At 44.8% G+C, this 22519-nt stretch overlaps 1 protein-coding gene across 1 annotated transcript in view; it reads left to right on the forward strand.

Annotated features, from left to right (window-relative positions):
* Positions 1-5110: 5110 nt before the first annotated feature.
* The window catches only part of PSMD1 (proteasome 26S subunit, non-ATPase 1), a 114088-nt gene continuing 96679 nt past the window's right edge, over positions 5111-22519 (forward strand). The window contains exons 1-5 of the mRNA XM_036766958.1: positions 5111-5283; positions 17571-17614; positions 18368-18441; positions 18534-18703; positions 21637-21842. Coding sequence (XP_036622853.1) covers positions 5268-5283; positions 17571-17614; positions 18368-18441; positions 18534-18703; positions 21637-21842 — 510 coding nt within the window. The 5' untranslated portion in view covers positions 5111-5267. The remainder of the gene's footprint in view (positions 5284-17570; positions 17615-18367; positions 18442-18533; positions 18704-21636; positions 21843-22519) is intronic.

The following is a 22519-nucleotide window of genomic DNA, read 5'->3' on the forward strand; positions in this document are numbered from 1 at the left end:
ATTAGCCAAAGAGGATATTCATTGAGGACTCCACGAATTGGTTCATTTTGTTGAAGCGTCCCTGCCTCTGATTTGCCCATTGTGGCAAAGGAACTCCCAGGCTAATGGAGGAGACAACATGCAAACACCTACATACAAGAAAGCGATAAAAGCAGGATAAATTGCAGTTCATCAGCAGAGGGAAATCACCAGCATTAAAGGGAATCCAGAAGGGCTTCTTGCGATTTTTAAGATTTTAGCTGGAACCTGAAGGAACCCAGGAGAGTGAGGTAAGAGGAGGGGGGAAAGTGTTCTAGGCCTGGGGCAGAGCCAGGGAAAATGCTCAGACTCAGGAGATGGAGGGAAGAGTTGGAAGTGAGCTCGCATGCCCTCTAGTCTGGCACCCCCTTTTAACAGATGAGCAAAGCCTATTGAGGATAAATGACTTATCCAAGGTTATTCATGCCTCTCAATGACCTAGCCAACTCTCCAAGGTGACACATCGAGGGAAGGTGCAGAACTGCTAGCTTGGAAGGAGTTTCCTCCCTGCGCACTCCCTGGACCATTGAAATCACACTGGAGCAGAAACACTGAGGAAGGTTTGGTTTCGTTTGGTTTTTACAGTTGGGAAGACCTTTTACATCTCTTTGCATCCCCTTTGGTGAATGCAGTGCCTGGGACACAGTAGGCATAGAATGTATTGACCACGTGGCCAGTCCATTCAACAGGCACATATGAAGCACCTACTGTGTGCCCAGGAACCGTCTGCTAAGGCATGAGAATAGAAAAACATGCATCAAACAGTCCTTGCCCTCAAGGAGCTTACGTTCTCAAGGAGAAATAACCAGTGTGCAGCTGAATAAATGCTCATTGGATAGAGAGCAGATGTATTTGTAGGGATAGACAAGGTCTAACAAGGATGGCAGGCTGTGGGAGGGTCAGTGGCACAGAGGTGAGGAAGTCAGGAAGGAAAGTATTCCAGCATTTATTATGTACCTACTGTGTTCCAGGCACTATGTCAGGTCCTGGATATACAAGAACATAAAATCAAATAAAACAGACTCTTCCCTCAAAGGGCTTACAGAGTATAGGCTTTACCTTCAGAACATTTCTTCAACGTGGCTCCTGCTCTCCTCTGATAACTACTGCTACCCTGGTGCAGGCCTGCACCTTACACCTGAACCATTGCAACAGCCTGCTTGGGGTGGGGGATGGGGTGGGCATCTGCCTGCCTCAAGCCTCTCCACACTCCAATCCACCCTCTATTCAGTGCGAAAATGTACAAGTCTGACCCTGTCTGATCAAATAAACTCTAAGAGCATCAGAATGGACAGATTCGGGGGCCCTAGGAAAATGCCCACTGGCAGGGGCAGTGGCAAAGGCAGGCAGGCCTAATTATAACCATTTGCCCACCACAATCCAGAAGTGACTGGTCGCTGCCCTGATGCTGCGAATACAGCACCCAGGGTCATTGCAACCCTGCTCCCCAGGGGGCTTGGTGCACCAAAGGGTGACTTGGTTGGGGGAGGGGTGGAGGACCTCTTGCTTTCTGGCAACAAGGAAGAGATGACAGCGTCTACCCATCCCCACAGAAGAAGAGAGGCCGACTCTCAGAGGCCTCTAATAGGGCAAAGATTTGGTGATTGCCCTTCCATGGGAACGGAACTTTTCCTCTTTTAATGCTGCCTGCCAAGTTCCTTGCATGATTAAGGTCAAAGTTGACCAGTAACAGTCCTAAAGTCATTTACATGATGGAAGGCCCCATAGAAGACACCAAGGACCTTACCACCAAGGATCGGAAGGTGGCAGGAGCAATATCCCAACTACTGCCCCTCCCCCTGCCCCCACCCACCCCCTATGTAAGTTAGGCCAGTTTTTCTTTAAAGGTATTGAAAACACTCTTCAGCCTGAATTGGTCCAGGGGAATAAAAGCTCCAGCTGTTGGCGTCACTTTCTGGTCACTCAGTACAAAATAAGACATAAAAGCTTTAGCCTTTCTCTTTGGTTTGGCTAGCAGACCACAATGGGCAAATCAGAGGCAGGGACGCTTCAACAAAATGAACCAATTCGTGGAGTCCTCAATGAATATCCTTTTTGGCTAATTTTAATTTTTTTTATTAATCTTTTGTGAACTGTTGAAAGATGCCGTTTTGTTCTAATATTGAACCTAAATTCCCTAGGGACTGGTCCAAGTCAAACTTAGCCCAGAATACACAGGTACAAAGTGGCAGAACCAGGACCTGAATGCAGTTCCCTGGAGTTGAAATGCACATCTTTCCCCTCTGTGCCCCAATGACTTTTTTTTTAGTGACTCGCCCAGGGTCACACAGCTAGTAAGTGTCTGAACTCAGGCAAACGAGTCTCCTTTATTCCAGGCGAAGCACTCTGTGCACTATGGCACCCCTAGCTGTGCCCCCCATCACTTTTAAAGCAGCACCCCAAAGATGCTTCCATGGGTTAAGAAGACTTGTAGTGACCTAGGGCCTCTTTAACTCCAATGGTTACGAGTGCAGGTAGAAAGAAAGAAAGAGAGAGGGAGAGAAAGAGAGAAAAAGAAAGAAAGAGAGAGAGAGAAAGAAAGAAAGAGAGAGAGATAGACAAAGAAAGAAAAAAGGAAGGGAGGAAGGAAGAAAGAGAGAAAGGAAGGAAGGAAGAAAGGGAGAGAAAGAAAGAAAAAAGAAAGACAGAAAGGAAGGAAGGAAGAAAGAAAAAGAAAGAAAGAAAGAAAGAAAGAAAGAAAGAAAGAAAGAAAGAAAGAAAGAAAGGTGAAGCAAGCAAGAAAGAAGGAAGAAAAAAGAAAGAGAAAGAAAGGAAGGAAGAAAGAAGAAAGAAGGGAGGGAGGAAGGAAGGAAAGAAGGAAGGAAGGAAGGAAGGAAGGAAGGAAGGAAGGGAGGGAGAAAAGAAGGAAGGGGGGAAGGAAGGAAGGGAGGGAGGAAGGAAGGAAGGAGGGAAGGAAAATCTGTTCTGAGTCCATCCCTTCTCTCTCCGTGGACAGAGGTGGAGAGCATTTTTCATCATGAGTTCTTTCAGATCATGGTGGGTCATCGTGTTGATCAGAATTACCAAGTCTTTCACAATTGACTGTCTTTACAACATGGCTATACAATAGGTAAATGACTAACATAGTTGTAGCGCCTCAAGATTTTCAAGATATCTTACAAACATTATCTCACCGGAAGCAGACTGATCATAGGAGTGCAGCTCTGGAGCTGGAAGGGAACTCCGAGGCCAATTAGTTCCTCCTCCCCCATTTTACAGATGAGAACACTGAGGCCCAGAGAGGGGTAAGGTCACACAGGTCATTGTCAAGGTCACACAGGTGGGAAGTAATAATCCTGCCACTGCACCAGAGACTTATGTTGAATTGTGATAACAGAATTCGGGTGGAAGCCCAGCTCGGCTCACAATGGGATCTCCATGTGCTGATGCTGCCATCTTGTGACAAGTGAGAACAATTGACTCACTAGGGTGTCCTTTCAGGTCGGGGTTGGCTGGAGGGGGTCCTGGAGAGCAAACTCCCTCCACTCTGTACAGCCTTGAGAGCTGCTCTGAGAAATTAAATGCCAGTCAATAGGAAAATTTGTCATGGGGCAGGATTTGAACCCAAGTCTCCACGACTTGAGCTTCCCAGTAACCCTGAGACCTAGGTACTAACTTTCATGGAGCTCACTCTCGGGAGCTGCAGCCCCTTTACACCCATCCTGAGTGATTCCTGCTCATGTCTCCTTATAACCCACCCCACACCCTTGGCTCAAGGGGCCTTCTTCTTGCACTCTGGACATGGCAGCTTGATGCTGGAGCCCAGAGTGCTAGGCTTGGGGTCAGGAAGAGCTGAGTTAGAATTCAGTTTTGTGCCATCCTGGGCAAGTTACTCAACTTTTCTCAGTTTTCTCATCTGTAAAATGGGGATAATCATCCCGGAGTCCTTGTGAGGGTCCAATGAGACACTAGGTGTTAAGTGATTAGCAAACTTTAAAATGCTTTAGGAATTGTTATTATTGTTACGTGATTTCAATCTCCACGGTGAATCCACCTCCCTTTCCTATCCACTGCCATCCCCGAGGCCCCTTTTTACCGAGTTGGGAACGTGCTGCAGCTGCTCACACCCCATATGGGCTCCTCCATTGCTCCTTAGTAGCTAACATCATTGCCACATTCCAGATGTGGACACTGAGGCTGAGAGGTTCATTGGCTTGCCCAAAGTCACACGCTAGTAAGTGTTTGAGGCAGGATCTTGGGATCTTGGAGCTAGAGAGGGGAGGGATATCTGGAGACATGTAGGGCACCCCCCTCACTTTACAGACAGGGAAACTGAGGCTGGGACAGGTTTGTCGAGACCCTCCTTGGCTCTAACTCTGATGATCCTAATCCTGCCTCTGACACTTACCCACTGGGTGGCCTCTAATGGCCCATCCAGCCCTGCACCAAGGATGCTGCAGCTGCCTGGTAGATCCCCTTTCTGGCTCAAGGTGCTTGGGGATCCTGGACAGAGGGAAGGTAATGAGTCCTGATGTCTGCGGGACAGGCAGGCGGTGTTCTAGCCCTAAAGCCTATGAGTCTATGCATTAAACAATTCCTAGGTCCCATCCTCCTCTGAGCCTGCTTTCTCTTCTATAAACTGAGGACTGATGCTGCCCTAGTTCTACGACCTTACCCTCTTTCAAATGTGGAGGGGGGGGGTTGCAGTTTTTGGTTTGGATGTCCTCTGGGTCCCTGATGCTCCGGACCTACATCCTAGGAAGTCACCGCAACTATGTGTCTATTTCAGGCCCCTGAGCCCATTACGTGATCCACGTTGGACTGCGGGGGATCCTCCCAGCCTGCAGGGGGCGGCCGCCTCACCAGTCTGCCAAGCCCCCAGCCATGACAAGGCACCTGCCAGGGCCGGCAGGGGTCCTCGCTCTCAGGCTGTCTCCGTTGGCGCCTGATCGTGGGATCCGGGACACGCTCAAAAGCGAACCCGAGCTCCGGCAGCGCGGTCGCGCGGAGGGGCCTGCGTCCCTTCGTGGTGGTTCTTTGAGGGCGGCAGTGGCGGGGCGGGGTGGGAGCCGATGAGGGGCCGCGGGCGGAGTCAGGCATCGCGCAGGGCAGCCCGGAAGGCGTGGGGTCCTTGCGCCGGCGGCCTCGCTCCGTCAGTCAGGCCGGGGGCAGCGGGGCGGCTGAGGCGGGAGCGGCGGCGACCACACAGGCGGCTTCACCAGCGACCCCGAGCCCTCTGATCTCAGCGATCTCGGCGACCCCGACCCCACCCCCCGGCGACAAGCGGCGGACAGAGCAGCGCCGCCACCATGATCACCTCGGCCGGTGAGTGCGGCCCGGGGCCGGCGCCCATCGCGCTGAGTCAGGCCCGGGCCGGCGCGGTACCGGGGTCTCTGCTCCCGCCTGCGCGCCTTTGCTCAGGCCCCGGAGCCTCCTCTGTCATCCGGGGGGCAGGCCCCGTCGTTTTCTTCAGGCTGCGGCCCGGTTCCGGAGGGGACTCCCGGAAAAAGACGCTCTGCCGGGGCAGGTAGCGCCCCTGCCGGCCCCCTGCGGGGCTGGACTCGAACCCAGGCCATCCTGACCCTGCCGTGTCAGGCTGCCTGGAAGCGCGGCGTGGGGGCCGTCCTCCGCGCCTTTCCCCAGGCGGTGCATGCTCCCGGAGGGCAAGGACCCGTTGTTTTTTGTGTGTCTGGAGCAGACGGGCAGATTAGGGTCCTGAGGACGTAGAGGAGAGGTAGGGTAGAATGGCAGATGGGGTCACAGCGTCACGGCCAGCTCCTTTTACAGATGGGGAAACTGAGGCCTCTGGCAGGTTAGCTATACCCCCTGTCACCCGGGGCCCCGACGCTGCCCGTCCTCGTACCTGAAGATGGGGGTAGAAGCCCCCCGCCCACGTGGGAAAAAGGGCCTTGGGGGGAAACTGAGGCTCCCATTTAACGGGCCTCTGGAGCTCCTTCCCAACAGCCCCGAGGGCCCATTCTGCAGAGGACAAAACTAAGCCCATGGGGACCCCGGGGCCGGGATGGGGATGCTGCGTCCACCGCCCCTCCCCACCCCGACTTCTGGTTAGTTTCACCTTTCTCTCCGGACCTGTTCAGGGGGGCCAGTGACCTGTCCGGAGCGGGGGTGGCCAGGGCTGCCCGCGGCCTGGGAGAGAGAGAGACCGGTGCTCCCGGGTAGGGGAAGGGGACCACTGTGGCAACTCGAGGGTCTGTGCTTTTTCTTTATTTTGGACTCAGACCCTGGGGGAAGAGCGTGTCTACACTCCAGGGGACCAGGGAGGGGTCTAGGAGGCCCCTGTCTCCGAGTTGGCCGCTACTGCTTTTTTAATTAAAGCCCACGCCCTATTTACAGGGTGCTGTCAAAGACCCCCTTGGGGCTTCCTTCCCAGCACCCTTCTCTCTGGCCTCCTCCACTGTCTCCCTGCCCCCCCTCCAGTGAACAGTGGAGTGGAAGAAACCTTGGTGACAAATAAGCTGGTCAGGTAAAACCAGTGGCCTTGGTGACTGCGGCTAAGAGTCCATCCCCTCTGCTGGGAGGTGGGAGCCCACGGGCTTCCTCCCGGCCTTTTTGGACAAGGACTGGTTATTGCAGATCAGAATTCTCGGATCTTTCAGAGTTGTTTTCCTTTACCGTCTTGTCCTGGCTTTGCCCTTTTCATTGTGTCACTTCCTAGTGCCCAGGATTCCTTTCTCATCTTGTATATAGCAGTAATACACCATTGCATGCACATACCTCAACTCCTCCATCAGGACCACAGTTGTCTGAGACAGTCCAAAGCAGCTCCTCCCTCCTTAGCTTCTATTCTTTGCCTTTTTCTTTTTTCTTTCCTTTTTTAATCCCTCATTCTGGTCTAGAAAGTTGGCCCTTTTTGTGACTATTCCCTCCCTAATCACACCCCTATTCAATTTTATTTTGTTTTCCATTTCAAATTATCTCCCTTAGCCATAGAGAGGGCAAAAAATACAAAACCCATTACAAATAGCAAGTCACACAAAATAAATTTCTGCATTACCTGTGTCCCGCCTTCCACCCACAAAAAAAAAGGCAAGAAAAAGAAAGAAAAAAAATCTGCACTCCGAGTCCATCAGCTTTCCCTGGAGGTGGATAGCATTTTTCATCATGAGTCCTTTGGAATTGTGGTAGGTCATTGTGTTGCTCAGTTACTAAGTTTTTCAAAGTTTATTATCTTTTACCATATTGCTTTGCTCACTTCATCCCTACATCAGTTCATTTGTCTTCCCAGGTTTCTCTGAAATCATCCCTTTCATCTTTTCTTAGAGCACGGTAGTGTTCCATCACCTTCACATGCCATAGCTTGTTCAGCCATTCCCCAGTTGGTGTGCATCCCCTGTGCATCACATTCTTTGCCATCACTAAAAGAGCTTCTATGTTTTCATACATGTAGGTCCTTTCCCTCTTTCATTGGTCTCTTTGGGACATAGACCTATTAGTGGAATTGCTGGGGTAAAAGGTATGAACGGTTATGAATAACCTTTAGGGCATAATTTCAAATTGTTTCCCAGAATAGTTAGAGCAGTTCATAGCTCCTTGAAGAGTGCATTCGCATCCCTATTTTCCCACATCCCCTCCAGCATTTATCATTTTCCTTTTCTGTCACGTTAGCCAATGTGATGGGTGTGAGGTAGTACCTCAGAGATTCTTTAATTTGTTTTTCTTGGATTATTTTTTAGAACATTTTTTCATTGACTATTGATAGGTTTGATTTCTTCCTCTGAACACCACTTGTTTATGTCTTTTGTCCATTTATCAATTGGGTAATGGCTCTTATTCTTATACATTTGGCTCAGTTTTTAATATGTTTTATAAATGAGACCTTTATCATAGAAACTTGCTCTGAAGAATTTTTTCTCCTTTTTCTGCTTTTCTAATTTTGGCAGGTTTGGCTTTGTGCAAAAAAATTTTATGTAATCAAATCATCCATTTTGCCTTCTGTGAACCTCTCTGTGTCTCGTTTGGTCATCTCCCTGATCCATAGCTCTGACAGGTAACTTCTTCCATGCTCCACTAATTTGCTTATGATATCACTCTGTGTCTAAATCATTCACCTGTTTTGAGCTGATCTCGTTATACACCGTGAGGTTCTATGCATAGTTCTGCCGGACTACGTTCCAGTTTTCCCAACATTTTTTTTTAAACAAATGATGAGTTCTTGTTCCAATAAATGGAATCTTTGGGTTCACTAAACACTAGATTACTGTGCTCATTTGCTTCTGCATATTGTGTACCTATCCATTCTATTGATTAACCAGTCTGTTATCCACTACCAAATTAATTTGATGATGACGGCTTTATAGTATAGTCTGAGATCTGGTACTGTTAGACTCCCTTCATCTTTTTTTAAAATTCCATTAATATTATTGACCTTTTATTCCTCCAAATGAATTTTGTTACTTTTTTTTATATCTCTATAAACTAATTCTTTGGCAATTTTATTGGTATGTCACTGAAAAAGTCAATTCCTTTAGGTAGTATTGGCATTTCTATTATGTTGGCTCGGCCTACCCACCAGAAATTAATATTTCTCCAATTATTTAGATCTGTCTTTGGATAAAGAGTATTTTGTAATTATGTTTATATAATTCCTTTCTGTGTCTTGGTCGGTAGACTCCCAAGTATTTTATACTGTCTGCAGTTATTTTAAATGGAATTGCTCTTATCTTGTCTTGCTGGGTTTTGTTGTCAGTCTTCAGAAATGCCGATCACTTGTATGGGTTTCTTTTTATTTTATATCCTACAACTTTGCTGAAGTTGTTAATTGTTTTGATTCATTTTTTAGTTGACTCTCTAGGGTTCTTTAAGTAAACCATCATATTATCTTCAAAAAGTGACCGTTTCCTCATTGCCTGTGTGGATTCCTTCAATTTATTTTTCTTCTGTTATTGCTTGAGCTAAAATATCTACTACAGGATTGAATGATAATGGTGATAGTAGACGTCTATGATTCAGCCGGAATGTTGTTGGAAAGGCTTCTAGCTTATCCCCTTGTAAATAATGCTTATTCTTGGTTTTAGATAGTTACTACCTATTTTAAGGAAAGCCCTGTTTATCGCTGTGTTTTCTAGTGCTTTTTACAGGAATGGATGTATTTTATCACAAGTGTTTTCTGCATCTATTGAAATCATCACATAGCTTTTGTTGGTTTTGTCATTGAGGTGGTCAGTTATGTTTATAGTTTTCCTAATATTGAACCAGCCCTGAATTCATGGCATAAATCCAGCCTGGCCATAGCATAGTGTAGGATCTTTGTGATGCATTTTTGTAATCTCCTTGCTGGTATATTATTTTAAAATTTTACATCGTTATTCCTTAAGGAAATTGGTCTTTAGTTTTCTTTTTCTCTTTTTTTGGTTCTCCCTGGTATAAGTATCAAGACCATATTGGTAGCATAGAAAAAATGTGATAGGGTTCTTTCTTTACCCTTTTTTCCAAACAGTATATGTAGTATTGGAATTCATTATTCTCAAATGTTTGAATCCACTGATATATCCATCTGGTCCTGGTCTGGTTTGGTTATTTTTTCCTTAGAACTTGTTTGATTTCTGTTTCTAAGATAGGGTTACTTAAGCATTTTAATAATTTAGATTTTTGTAAGCATTCATCCATTTCATTTAGATTGTCAGTTTTATTGGCATATAAGTTGGGCGAAATAATGCCTAATAATTACTTTTATTTCCTCTTCACTGGTTGTGAATTCACCTTTTTCATTTTTGATACCGATAATTTGGTTTTCTTCTTTCTTTTTCAAAATCGAATCAGCCAGTGGTTTATCTTTATATTTTCCCCCCCAAAACAAGCTTATAGTTATATTTATTAGCTTAGTATAACTTTAAATTTTATCAATCACTCCTTTAATTTTCAGGATTGCTGTTTTGATCTTTAGTTGGAGGTGTGTAATTTGTTACTAATAGGGTTTTTTTTTAGTTCCACACCCAATTTGTTGTTTTTTTTTCCTTTTATAAATGTAAGAGTTTAGAGATCTAAATTTGGTATATTGTCTCAACATCATTTGTGAAATTATTGTTTCTATGATTTGTTCTTTGACCCACTCATTCTTTAGGTTTAGGTTAGTTAGTTTTTGGTTAATTTTTAATATGTGCTTCAGTGGACCTTTGTTGAATGTAATTTTTATTGCATTATAGTCAGGAAAAGATGCATTTAATATTTCTGCTTTTCTGCTTTTGTTTGTGGGGTTTTTAATTGACTAATACATGGTCAGTTTTTGTGAAAGTGTCATGCATACTGAGAATAGATATGCTCCTTTCTATTCCCATTCATTATTCTCCAGGGGGCTGTTATATCTAACTTTTCTTACATTCTGTTCATCTCCTTATCTTATTTCTTATTTATTTTGTAGTTAGATATATTTGTATCTGAGGGGGGTAAATTGAAGTTCCTCCACTATTATGGTTTTGCTGTCTATTTCCTCCTGTAATTTTTAATTTTCCTTAAGGAATTTAGTTGCTATGCCATTTAGTGTGTATATGTTCAGTATTATTAATTCATTGTCAGCAGGTACCTTTTAGCTAAATTTAGTTTCCCTATTTCTCTCTTTTAATTATGTCTGTTTTTGCTTTGTCTGAGATCATGATTGCTATTCCTGCCTTTTTTAATTCAGCTGAAACAATAGATTCTGCTCCAACCCATTTTTTAAAACTATTTTCTTTTTCATGTGTGTATCTTATAAACATATGGTTAAATTCTGATTACTAATCCATTCTGCTCCCTGCTTCCATTTTATGAGTGAGTTCATCACATTCACATTCAGCGATGACTGCTAACTGTATTTTTCTTCCTCTTATTTTCTTATACTTAACCTCTTTTCTTAAGCCCTATTCCCTCCTCAAGAGTCTGTTTAACTTCTGACCACTGCTTTCCTTAATCTACCCATTCTTTTTATTGCTTCCCTCCCTTCTCTTTACCTTTTTTTCCTCCTACTTCCCTGTTGGATAAGATGAATGTCTACATCTAATTGTGTGTGTGTGTGTGTGTGTGTGTGTGTGTGTGTGTGTGTGTGTGTACACATGTACTTGCTCTTCTCTCCTTGAACTTGCTAACAATAAAATAAAAAAAGTGAGTTTTATCCAGACAAGCAATTTATTCAGCAGGTCATTGCAAAACAAATTGGGCCCCAGGCTTTTGCTAGCACAAGAGCTCTGAAGTCTGGTTTCTATGTGGTTAATGTACAATTTGAGAGGAGTGATAAACAGGATGCAAGGAGTAAGCCACCTATTTTCTTATTGGTAGAAAGGATTGGGAGAGCCTTAGGTGAGTAGAGGGGTATTCTTGTGACAGTCTTGTCACACTGTCTTGTGACAGTGGGGAGGGGAAATAAACTTATGCAATTTACAAAATCAGGTTATTGACATGGAGTTGAAACCTAACTTTACATAATGGTGGTTAAAAAAACCCACAAAATAGTTGCTTACACTATTTTTAATACCACAAAGTAGTTCAGCTGAGACTGTGATCCAAGTATTGTCCACTCCCCCACTGCTGCCTCTATTCTCCGCTCCATTGTATACATTGTTCCTTGCATGTCCCATTTAGTTGAGATGATTTTTCCCATTCTTCCTCTCCTTCCCCCCCCCACCACAAGTGCATCCCTCTTTTTCATCCTTCCATTCTTCTTTTAAGATGATCCCAACGTAATAGAATTATACCCAGGCCTTATGTAGATTCCCTCTAAGACCCTTGTTGATAAAGTTATGAGGGGGTTATATGCATCATCTTCCTATTTAAGAATGTATAGTTTTAACCTTTTTCAATCTCTTATGGTTTCTCACTCATGTTTACCTTTTTATGCTTCTCTTGAATCTCATGTTTGAATGTCAGATTTTCTATTTAGCTCTGGTCTTTTCTTTAGGAATGCTGGAAAGATCTCTGTTTCATTAAATATCCATTTTTTCCCTTGTAGGATTATACTCAATTTTATTCTTGGCTGTAATTCTAGTTCCTTTGACATCTGGAATATCATATTTTATGCCTTCTGTTCTTTTATAGTGGTAGCTGCTAAATCTTGTGTGATCCTAACTGTACCTCCACAGTATTTGAATTCTTTCTTTCTAGATGATTGTAGTATTTCTTCCTTGACATGAGAACTCTGGGATTTGTCTACAATGTTCCTGGTAGTTTTCATTTTGAGATTTCTTTTGAGACCCCTCATTGGTGGATTCTTTAAGTTTCTACTTTGCCGCCTTATTCTAAGGTATCTGAGCTGTTTTCCTTTATAATTTCTTGAAGTATGATGTCTACACTTTTTTTGTTCATGACTTCCTGGTAGTCCAGTGATTCTTAAATTATCTCTTCTCAATCTGTTCTACAAGTAACTTGTTTTTCCTTTGAGATATTTCACATTTTCTTCTATTTTTTCCATTCTTTTGACTTTGTTTTATTGTTTCTTGATGTCATTTGCTTCTATTTGGCCAATTCTAATTTTAGAGGGTTTTGTTTTGTTTTGTTTTTAATTTTAGACTCAAACACCAGAACTCATACAGAATAGAGAAAAGAGAAAGAAACATATCATAAACCTAAATATTAAAACTTAAATAGAAAATAAGAAAAGGGGGAAAAAGCATGTCATGTGCACAGCAGAACATAAGAGAGGATTCAAAATATATAGCAATGAATTTTCATTTCAAGAAAGCTTGTATAATAGATACTACACATTGTGTTGAGAGCCATCCATCTTTTCTTTGCTTCCTTGTAAGTTTTCTTTTATTCTCTGCTGTGCACTTTTTAATTTGTTCTTTTCTCCCCCTTCTTCCCCCACCCCAAAAGGCTACAATTAAGTGTGAATATATTTATACGTAGATACAGATATATACATACATACATACACATACATACATACATATATAGTCATATACTTTCCCTGACAAATTCTACTCCTGATCTTTGTTTTTATATTTGTACATATCTCTTTATTTCCTATCCCTCTTGACTCCTCCACTTTACTTCTTACCGCTACCTTGCCCTCCTATTACTTACACTCTAAGGATCCTTCCCCATCCACCCATTCCCATAAATCTAAACACCCTTCTATGCCCTCCCTTTAACCTATTCCTGCCCCCTCCTCTCTAAAGATCCCTGCCTTATCCTAGTTCTAACTTTTAAGAATTTATTTTCTTCAGTAAGGTTTTGTCATCCTCTTTTACAAAGCTGTTATTTCTCTTCTCATAATTTTCTTGCATAGCTTTCTTTTCCCATTTTTTCCTCTGCTGCTCTTTTTTTTTTTTTCCTGGAGGAGGGAAGGCAAGGCAGTTGGAGTTAAGTGACTTGCCCAAGGTCACACAGCTAGTAAGTGTCAAGTGTCTGAGGCCAGATTTTGAATTCAGATGCTCTTGACTCCAGGGCTGGTGCTCTATTCACTGTGCTCCTATTTGCTTTTTTAATATCACTTTTTTTTGGTGGGGGGGCCGGGCTTGTTTCTTTTTAAATCTTTGTTACTTCCAAGAATTCTTGTTGGGCTTGTAGCAATCTGCCTTTTTCTTTGAGGCTTTGCTTGTACATGTTTTGAACTTATTGTATCCTTCTGTATTTGTGTCTTGAGTTTTGCTGCCATCGTGGCTATTTGCTCATTTTTTTCAGCCTCCTTCTTGACTTTGGCCTTTAGTTAGTGTTAGGCTCTGTTCATTTTGGATGGGGGGAAATGTCTGGCCTGAGCATATGTCATTTGATTTCCTTCTGCTGTTTTAACAGCTCAGTTAATAGAAGGAGCGGGTCTTCAGGTTTTCATTGTTTCCAAAGTATTGTGATCTGGAAAGAGGTCTGTTCAACTGCCCTCTGCAAATTCCTGACCCAGGATTGGGCCTGTTGGCTTGTCTGTGATTGAATTTCAGTAGACTGCTGGTAAACTCAGTCACAATTAGCCCATTAGAGGGTTCTGCAGGCCAGAGAGACTGAACTGCTGGCTCCCCCTTGGTCTAGGAATCTTGCCTTGGTTAGTTCACTGTTGGCTTATGTGCCATCTGCTCCTGGGTTCAGGGCTGTGCAGCTCCGTTTCTGGAACTTGTTTTTTCTCTGCCCTGGAACTGGGCAGTAGATGACAGACTGCCAAATGGCACCTGTTTGTGCTCCCTGGGATTGCTGTCCTGATGTTCAGTCCCCTTACCATTCCTGGGTACCAGAATGCTGCCACTGTGCCTCATGTCCAGCTCCTGACCCACTGTCCACTTCCCAAGCTTCTGTAAGCTAGATAAAAAAAGTCACTTTGCTGGGACTTTTTCTTGGCTTTCTGGTTCATAATTCAGCCTGGCTTTCTTTCTGTGGAGGAGATAAGGGAAAAGTGCTACCTTTCACTCTGGCATCTTGACTCCGAGTTTGATGTAGTTCTGTTCCAAAGAGAGTGTATGTTTGTGTGTTTGCATGCATGTGTGTGTGCATGCGTGTGTGTGTGTGTGTGTGTGTGTGTGTGTGTGTGTGTTCAGTCTCCCTTTGTTTATTTCAGATAAGAGTGGAGGTTCTTCTAGTGGCTGTTCTCCCCACTTTTCCTCCATGTTTGTATCCTCTTCTTCTCATGTACACCAATTATACAAGTTCTGTCCCCTTTTATCTCCTTTCTGCACTACAGTATTTTCACTTTTGTCCTCCCTTCTCTTTCTCCTCTTCAGATCCTGAGAAAAGAACCAATCTCCCCTGCCTGCTCTTCCCCCTGCTATCCCCCCCCCCAAAAAAGAATTTGTCTTAGGTAGCCTTTTTTGTACCCTTTGAAAACCTTCTGGTTCTGGAGACATATTCTTCCCAATTCGAATGTTAGCACTGCAGCATCAGGCAGCTCACATAAATTTACCTTTCTAGGTTTCTCTGGACTTTTGTACTTTAGAATTCCTACTTAGTTCTGTCTTTGGTTGGTTTTTTCTACGTGAAATGCTAGAAAGTGCTCTATTTTGCTCCTACAGGATTATATTTTACATGGGGTGTAAGTGATTCTTGGTTGTAAGCCTATTCCATTTGCCTTTCAAGATAATAAATTCTCCAAGCTCTCATTTAGAGTAGAAGTTGCCAGCTGTTCTGTGAGCCTGACTACATAGCATGTTCCTTTATACTTGAACTTCTTTCTGGATCCTTGCTAGATTTTCTTTGGCTTTGGAGCTTGGAATTTTGTCTATGACATTCTCGGTACTTTTCCTTTGGGAGGTTTCTTTCAGGAGGTAATTGATGGTAATTTCTTTCTTTGCTATGGTTCTGGTAGATATAGGCAGTTTTCATTTATGATTTCTTGAATGTGGTGCCCAGGCTTTTATAAAAATTATAGTTTTCAGGGAGTCTAGTTCTTGAAATATCTGTCCGTGAGCTGGTTTTGAGATCTGTTGTTTTTGATATCAGATTTGACATGGTTTTTTTTCCCCAACCTTTTAATTTTGTTTTAATATTTCTTACTTTTTTGAAATCCTTGGTTTCTGTTTGGTCCATTCACATTTGAAGAGACTTCATTTCTTGAGTAATTTTTAGCACTTTCTGTTCTAAGCTGCTTAGTATCCTTCCAAGCCTGTTTTCCAGAGCTTCTGCTTTGTCTCCTGTCGCTTGCTTCATTTCTTGTAGGTTTTCATGTAGTCAGTAGTCACTAAACATTTGTTAAGTGCCTCTGACATGCCATGGTGCTTGTGGAAAATCCATTTTCCCTTCTGTTGGGGGGATCTCTAGATCAGCAGTACTTTTGGATGCCGATGGTGTTGTCTTTGCTTTACTTAGCTCTTCAGCTTTAGTTTCTCCTTTGGGGCTTTGTGCCAGGACTCGGCTCCAGCCCTTAATGAACTTTTGGAGTGGGGTGGGTGGCCTTGTTTCCTCTCCCCCTCCATATCCTTGGTTCCTATGGTGAGCTGCCCCTCCTGGGGTTAGGTTCCCCTACCTCCCTAAGGTCCTGAGCCCTGTGTCCTGTGAACATAACTTGGTGCCTGCAGTAGACATGCAGTTAGTCTAGAGGGATCTGGGAAGGGAGTGTGCGAGGAGCTGGGGGAAGGCAAGCTGGAACAGACAGCGTGCTAGAGTAACCTTGGTCCCACTGGTCAGATTGCACTTGGCCATTCTGTTTATTTCTGACCACTGCCCTTTATGGAAGGCATGGGCAAGCTGCAGAGTGTCTGGGAAAAGGCAGTCAGAATGGCAAAGAGCCTGCAGGATGAATCCTTTGAAAGGGAGCCAAAGGGTTTAACCTGAAGAAGAAGAGAATCCCTTTTTTGAGGAGCTGTCGTGTGGAGGAGGGGTTTGAGGAGGAGCAGTGGGGGGAAGCTGCAGGCACAGATGGAAGCTTGATTTCCACAAAGTAGGAATAAGGACTGGACCAGAGATGTCACTGGGAGAAGGAGCTCCTGGGTGAGGAAGTTCCCTCCCCTGGCACAATTTCCCTCCCCTTTGCAATTTTTAATCTTTGAGAATTGCTTAGAGCACTGAGGAGTTAAGTGACATTCCCAGGGTCTTCAAGCCAGGATGAGATGTGAATCCAGGACTTCCTGGCCCGAAGGTCGGCTCTCTCTCCATTGTGCTACCCTGCCTCTCAGGAGGATTTCATGACAGCTTTCTCAGGCTTTCCAGACCTGGCATGTGCTGAGCTTCCTGAAGGTCTCCAAGCAGAGACTGGAGAACCCCTTGGTGCCTCTGTGATAGTGAGGGTTCCTTCAGGTACGAGGTAGGCCAGAGGGCCTTTGCGTTCCTTTCCAACTCTTAAACTCAGTGATTCTGTGACTTAAAATCCAGTGTTGTTCCTACTGTGCCACAATGCTATTCCATCATGGCAGCATGCAGAAATATAGTCAGCTGTTCTCCAATTGCTAGACACACAACTTGTTTCCACTTTCTGCTTTTCCAAATAGAGCAGCTGTTTTTGAATGGGGGAGCTGGGTGGTCACTCAGGCCTGAAGTCAGGAAGACTCATCTTCCTTGCATTCAAATCTGGCCTCAGACACTTACTAGCTGTATGACTCTGGGCAAGTCACTTCATCCTTTCGGCCTCAGTTTCCTCATCCGTAAAAGGAAAGAGAAGGAAATGGCAAAGCACCAAACAGGGTCACAAAGAGTCAGACACGAATGAAACAAGTAAAGCTGTTTTTTATGTTGTTTTTGGGTTAGAGTCCTGCCATGGCATCTCGGGGTTGGTGACTCGGTTGTATATTGCCGTGTGACTCTCCAAAATGTTGTGTGAATAACTGTCTGAAGATAGTATGCAAATTCTTGTGTTTGCAGCAGTGAGTGAAGTAAGTAGCTGAAGGATGATACGGAGCGGAGAATGACCTATGTTTGATAACTCTTATTACATAAAGCAGCAACTTGAGAAGTTCTGAACATTAATTGTTAACTGTTAATACTTAATTATTTTTAAGGTTACTAAATATTAAAAGGGCTAGATAGAGGAAGGCCTCTAGCGTACTGGGTAAATCCTTTGGAGGATTTCTAGAAAAACATGAAGAAAAACCGTGTGATGGATCAGTGAAGCCTTAGAAAGGCATCCACAGTGAGGGAGACTCCCTCTACTCTGTCCCGGCCTGTGAGCCCTGAACCACTTTCGTCAATGCGCCCCCCCAATTTCTGGTCTAGCATTCTTTCTGTTCTAATAAGCTTATGGCTCTTAACCACAACAATCTTTTGTTTTACAGCTGGAATTATCTCTCTTCTGGATGAAGAAGAACCACAGCTTAAGGTAGGACTGCTCTCCTTCATTTTAGAAGGTGGGAGACCGTTGAGCTGCATGTCCAAGGCAATCTTCTCTCCTTGTAGGTTCTCCCACTGTCTTGGGAGCTATAGCAGAATAGAATACTGACTGTAGGAGAGAGGGAGTGGCTCCTTTGGAGTCCTACAAAGCCAAGGAAAATCTGGACTTCACATAGGACTTGGAGAACAGCCAGTTTCTTTATGAACATTAGACCAAAAACCCCACCTACTGCTTCAACATCATGTTCCGTCATCCTTATTTCATTTATGTGCATGCCTTCCCTGCCCGTGCCATTGGATTGTAAGCTCCTCTTTATCCTTGAACCCCCAGGACCTGGTGGCACAAAGTTTTACACTAAGGAGCTTCATAAATGAGCCTGGAGTTGAATTTGATGAAAATGTGGCGAGTGTTAAAAACAGCCTGTGTACAGTCGGCTCCACATACAGCCAAGAGTGCTGTTAGCAGCACTTGCCCAGTTTCTGGCTGTGCAAATTCCAGTGGCCCTTAGGGAGAAGTGGCACTGAGCAGCCCTGCTGGCCCGACTTCCACCAGGTGGGCCCTTTCTAGCCATGGAGAAGCAAAAAGAGGAAAGAAATTGAGAGACACAACCAAAAATAACTAGGGTGTAGTTAAGGCTGACTGAATATTTAAGCATAGTGCTGTTTGGTAGCATTTTGTAAAAGAAAACAAAAGAGCAGGTAACTCTCCCTAACTGAATCTTGGTCTAATTCTCTTCTCCAGGAGTTTGCACTACAGAAATTGAATGCAGTGGTCAATGACTTCTGGGCAGAGATTTCAGAGTCTGTAGACAAAATGTAAGCAGTCCTTCATTTCTGTAAGGTGGGCACCTTGTGCCTTCGTGCGGGGGGCACTAACGGGCACCTCCCCACCTTTGTGTTTCTTTCAGAGAAGTCCTATACGAAGATGAAGGTTTTCGCAGTCGTCACTTCGCCGCCCTTGTGGCATCCAAAGTGTTCTATCACCTGGGGGCTTTTGAGGAGTCTCTGAACTACGCTCTGGGAGCCGGTGACCTCTTCAATGTCAACGACAACTCGGAATACGTGGAGACCATCATAGGTGACTGCCCTGTTAGCGGATGTGGCTCTCTCTCCGGCTTTGTTGTCTCGGGGGGTTGGAGTGGCCGCGCCACCGGCCTTTTCTGGTGGATTTTTTGGGAAGGGGGGCGTTGCTATTTCCTGATGTCAGTAAATTTCACTGAATTGGGAATTCCGGTCCTTTCTATGCTTAATTTCCACCAGAGAGAGTTTTCGCGCTTCCCTCTGACTCCCTGTTTTACTGTTTGTTTCTTTATCATAAGCCACATGGCCACCCACACTGTAGCGATTACAAAAACTGATGGGCGGATAAGGAGAACTGTAGGGGTGTAGATCAGAAAACTTGGCTCCGAGACGGGCTGGGTTAGAACTATAGAAACAAATCAGAACATCCTGGGAGATAGGAATTTCTCTTTTGGAATTGTGTTCAAAGTCCATCCTTTTAAACATCTACATGATGGTTAAGATTTTGCCATTGGTGTTTGATTTAATTTTCTGAAAAAATAAAAGTACTTTGTAGTTTGGCCTATTGAATAATAAGGTAGGTAATCAAGCAGGGTAGTCACATAATTTTATTGTTAAAAGGGAACTTATTGGCTAGCTAGGCCAGCCTGTACTGGGGAAGGGAGGGGTCGGAACACATCAATCTGTGTAGCACCTCAGAAGGTCACTCAGGCAGCATGAGAACCACCAGTGACAGTCCTCAAGTCCCTCCCCACCTGGAACAGACCATCCGTCCCCCTTTGGGGATAACTCTCATTATTAGGAAGTTTTTCCTGCTACTAAACTAAAAAGCTCATCTTTGTACAACTTCCACCCATCCTGTCCTTTTACACTTTCTACTTCTGGGGCCAGAGAGAACAAGTCTCATATGGCATTTTGTCAAAAGTGATATGTGATTAAAATAATGAGCCTGATTTCCATGTGTAACTTAGTCTATGTGAATTTCCCCAAATGTTTTGGGCAACGGCAAGGTCATCTGCCCTCACTGCTTTGTTTTCCTCACCTCCCAGTCTCTTCTCAGCCCTTGGGATCTGGCCTCGAGCCCTGGCCCTCCACTAAAGCTGCTCTCCCCACAGTGCCTGATGCTCTCTGAACTTCTGAGTTTGATGCCTTTCCCAGTCCTCAGGCTCTTGGATTTCTCTGCAGAAAGATATGGCCCTAGCTTCTCCCACCTTGTTATAGACACCCCGGGCTCTCCCACAACTCTTGCTTCTCCTCCCTGTCTGGGCCCTTCTCCGTGTCCTTGGCTGGATCATCATCATCTTCCCATCCACCAAATTGGACTGGACCCCCATACCTGGTTCGGGGCCTTCTTCTCTCTTGTTACTGTTCCTGAATGATTCCACTGGTTCCCTTATCATCCCTATGCAGATGACTTGTGAATTTACACATCCAGGCCTAATTTTTCTCTTAAACTCCAAGACATTTTTTATTATTATTTTTAATTAAAAAATCTTTTCGATTAAGGGACATTTTTTTTTCTCTCCTTCCTTCCTTCCTCAAAAAAAAATGAAGAAACAAAACTTTTGTAATAAATATACATAATCAGGCAAAACAGAAGCCCATATTGAGCCTGTGCTGACATATAAGGCCTTGAGTATGCCATGGTAGAGGGGGATAGTGAGTGCGCTTCATCCTGGGTCCTTTTAAGGTGGACATTGTCCTCCAAGTTCTTGAGTCTCTTCAAGGAGTTGTCCTTACAGTGTTGTTAGGATTCTGCTCTCTTACTTTGCATAACTTCACAAATGTTTTCCCAGGTTTCTCTGAAACTGTCTCATCATTTCTTGTGGAGCAATAATATTCTATTAAATTTATTTAGCCATTCTCCAACTGATGGGCACCCCCTTCATTTCTAGTTCTCTGCTGTAAGAAAAAGAGCTGGCACAAATGTTTATACACACGGCTCCTTTTTCTCTTTCTTTGACTTCTTTGGGGTATAGGCCTAGTAGTGGTATCAGTGGGTCAAAGGGCAGGCACAGTTTTGTATCTTTTGGGGCCTGGTTCCAAACTGCTTTCCAGAATGGCTAGACCAGTTCATTGCTCCAGTTTGTTGGACTTTTCCAACAGATTGTCCCAAAGATACTTCGCTCATAATATTTTCCCCCAAACCTCCACCTCGCTACGTTGTCTTCTTTCTGGTGGTTGATGGCACTGCCCTGTGGCAGCAATCCAGTTTAGCAACCTTAAAGTCATCCTGGCCTGGCCTCTTCTCCTTCCCACTCCTCTCCCCCCTGCAGACCATGTCCTTTGTCGGGTCTTGTGGATCCTGCTCACACAGCACCTCTTCTGTCGCCTTCTCTCCACTCATGAGCCTCCACCTTCATTCACATCTTCCTCCACTTCTTGTCTGGGCTATGCCACCTAATTGGCCTCCCTGCTCCCAGTCACAGCTGCCAAATTAGCAGATTCATCCATATCGTCCTTTACTCAGAAACCCCCAGGGCCTGCCTGTTGTCTCAAAGAAGCAATGCCCGCTCCTCAGCTTGGCCTTTGAGGCCCTCTGCAGTGAGTGGCCCCTCTCCCTCCCTTTCATGCTGCTCTGTGCAGTCCCCCTGGTCTGACAGCATGAGGCTCCATCGCCATCTGTAGGCCTCTCCCAGCCATGCATGCTGGCTCCTGGCCTGTGCCCTTGCTGTCCTTTCTCTCCAGGAGAGTGCCCACTTCTCAAGGGCCACATTTGCTGTGGTTCTGCTTCTTGTCCCCAGAGGCCAGCCCAGGGCCTGGAACATGGCCGGCCAGCCCGTCAGTGTTCTCAGAAGAGGCCAATGGCCTGCTCAGGCAGCTGCTCTGAAGGGAACCGCACTCCTTGCAGAAGGACTGATGTGTTTGTTTTAAAGACAAACAAGACAATCTCTGCAACCCCCACAGACAACCTCCCTTCTTAGAGCCAGACCCCATCTACTGGGCAAAGACACTGTTAGTACCTGACCAGGTTCTTGTCTCCCTCCCCAGCCAAATGCATTGACCATTACACCAAGCAGTGTGTGGAGAATGCCGAGTTGCCTGAGGGGGAAAGGAAGCCTGTCGACCAGAGACTAGAAGGGATTGTGAACAAGATGTTTCAGAGGTGTCTGGACGATCACAAGTACAAACAGGCCATCGGTATCGCTCTGGAGACCCGCAGGCTAGACATCTTTGAGAAGACCATATTGGAGTCGGTAGGGACACATCCTCATTGTTGTTGGGGGGCGAGGGGCTGAGTTGTGAGAAGAGAATCTAAGGGGGAGAGGATTCTTTTTTGCTGCAAATATTTTGTGCTCTTTGATAGGAAAGGCCGGCTCCTGATCTGCTCCTGGTTTGGATGCGTTAGGGTCCTTTATTTCATCTGGGAGCATTGCTCACCACACCTGCAAGGTTGTGGGTTGGGCCCAGCACAGAGGACTTTCTTGGCTTCAGTAGGTCAGGGCTAAAGAATTTGTTCAGACTTCATTCATTGGGACGATCATCTGTTTAATAAGCAAGGTAGTTTAGTTTTGATTCATGAAAGCTTCAGTCCCCAGTACAAAGCAGAAGTGTTGGGATTTCCCCCAAAGAAGGTTTGGTAACATTTCTTGCAATTTAGTGGGAAACCCTGGGCTAAGCTGGTGCTTTCTTGGGCCTGATCCTAGTACCTGATGTAGGGAATGGGGGTCCCCAGCTTCGAGGTGATCCTGCAGAGCACCGGGCCCTGGACAAATGTGGAATTGAACATGTCCTTCGGAATATATTTGAAAAATGAAATGTCTTGGCTGAGGGCACTGCACCCTCAAGAAAGAGTTTCAGATCTTTAAGATAGCTGGTGTTTTACCATCTGAGGATTCATATTTTGAGAAACATTTGCTGTTTGTGGCCCAGG

This window comes from Trichosurus vulpecula, chromosome 7, assembly GCF_011100635.1.
Source record: "Trichosurus vulpecula isolate mTriVul1 chromosome 7, mTriVul1.pri, whole genome shotgun sequence".
NCBI classification, from domain to species: domain Eukaryota; kingdom Metazoa; phylum Chordata; class Mammalia; order Diprotodontia; family Phalangeridae; genus Trichosurus; species Trichosurus vulpecula.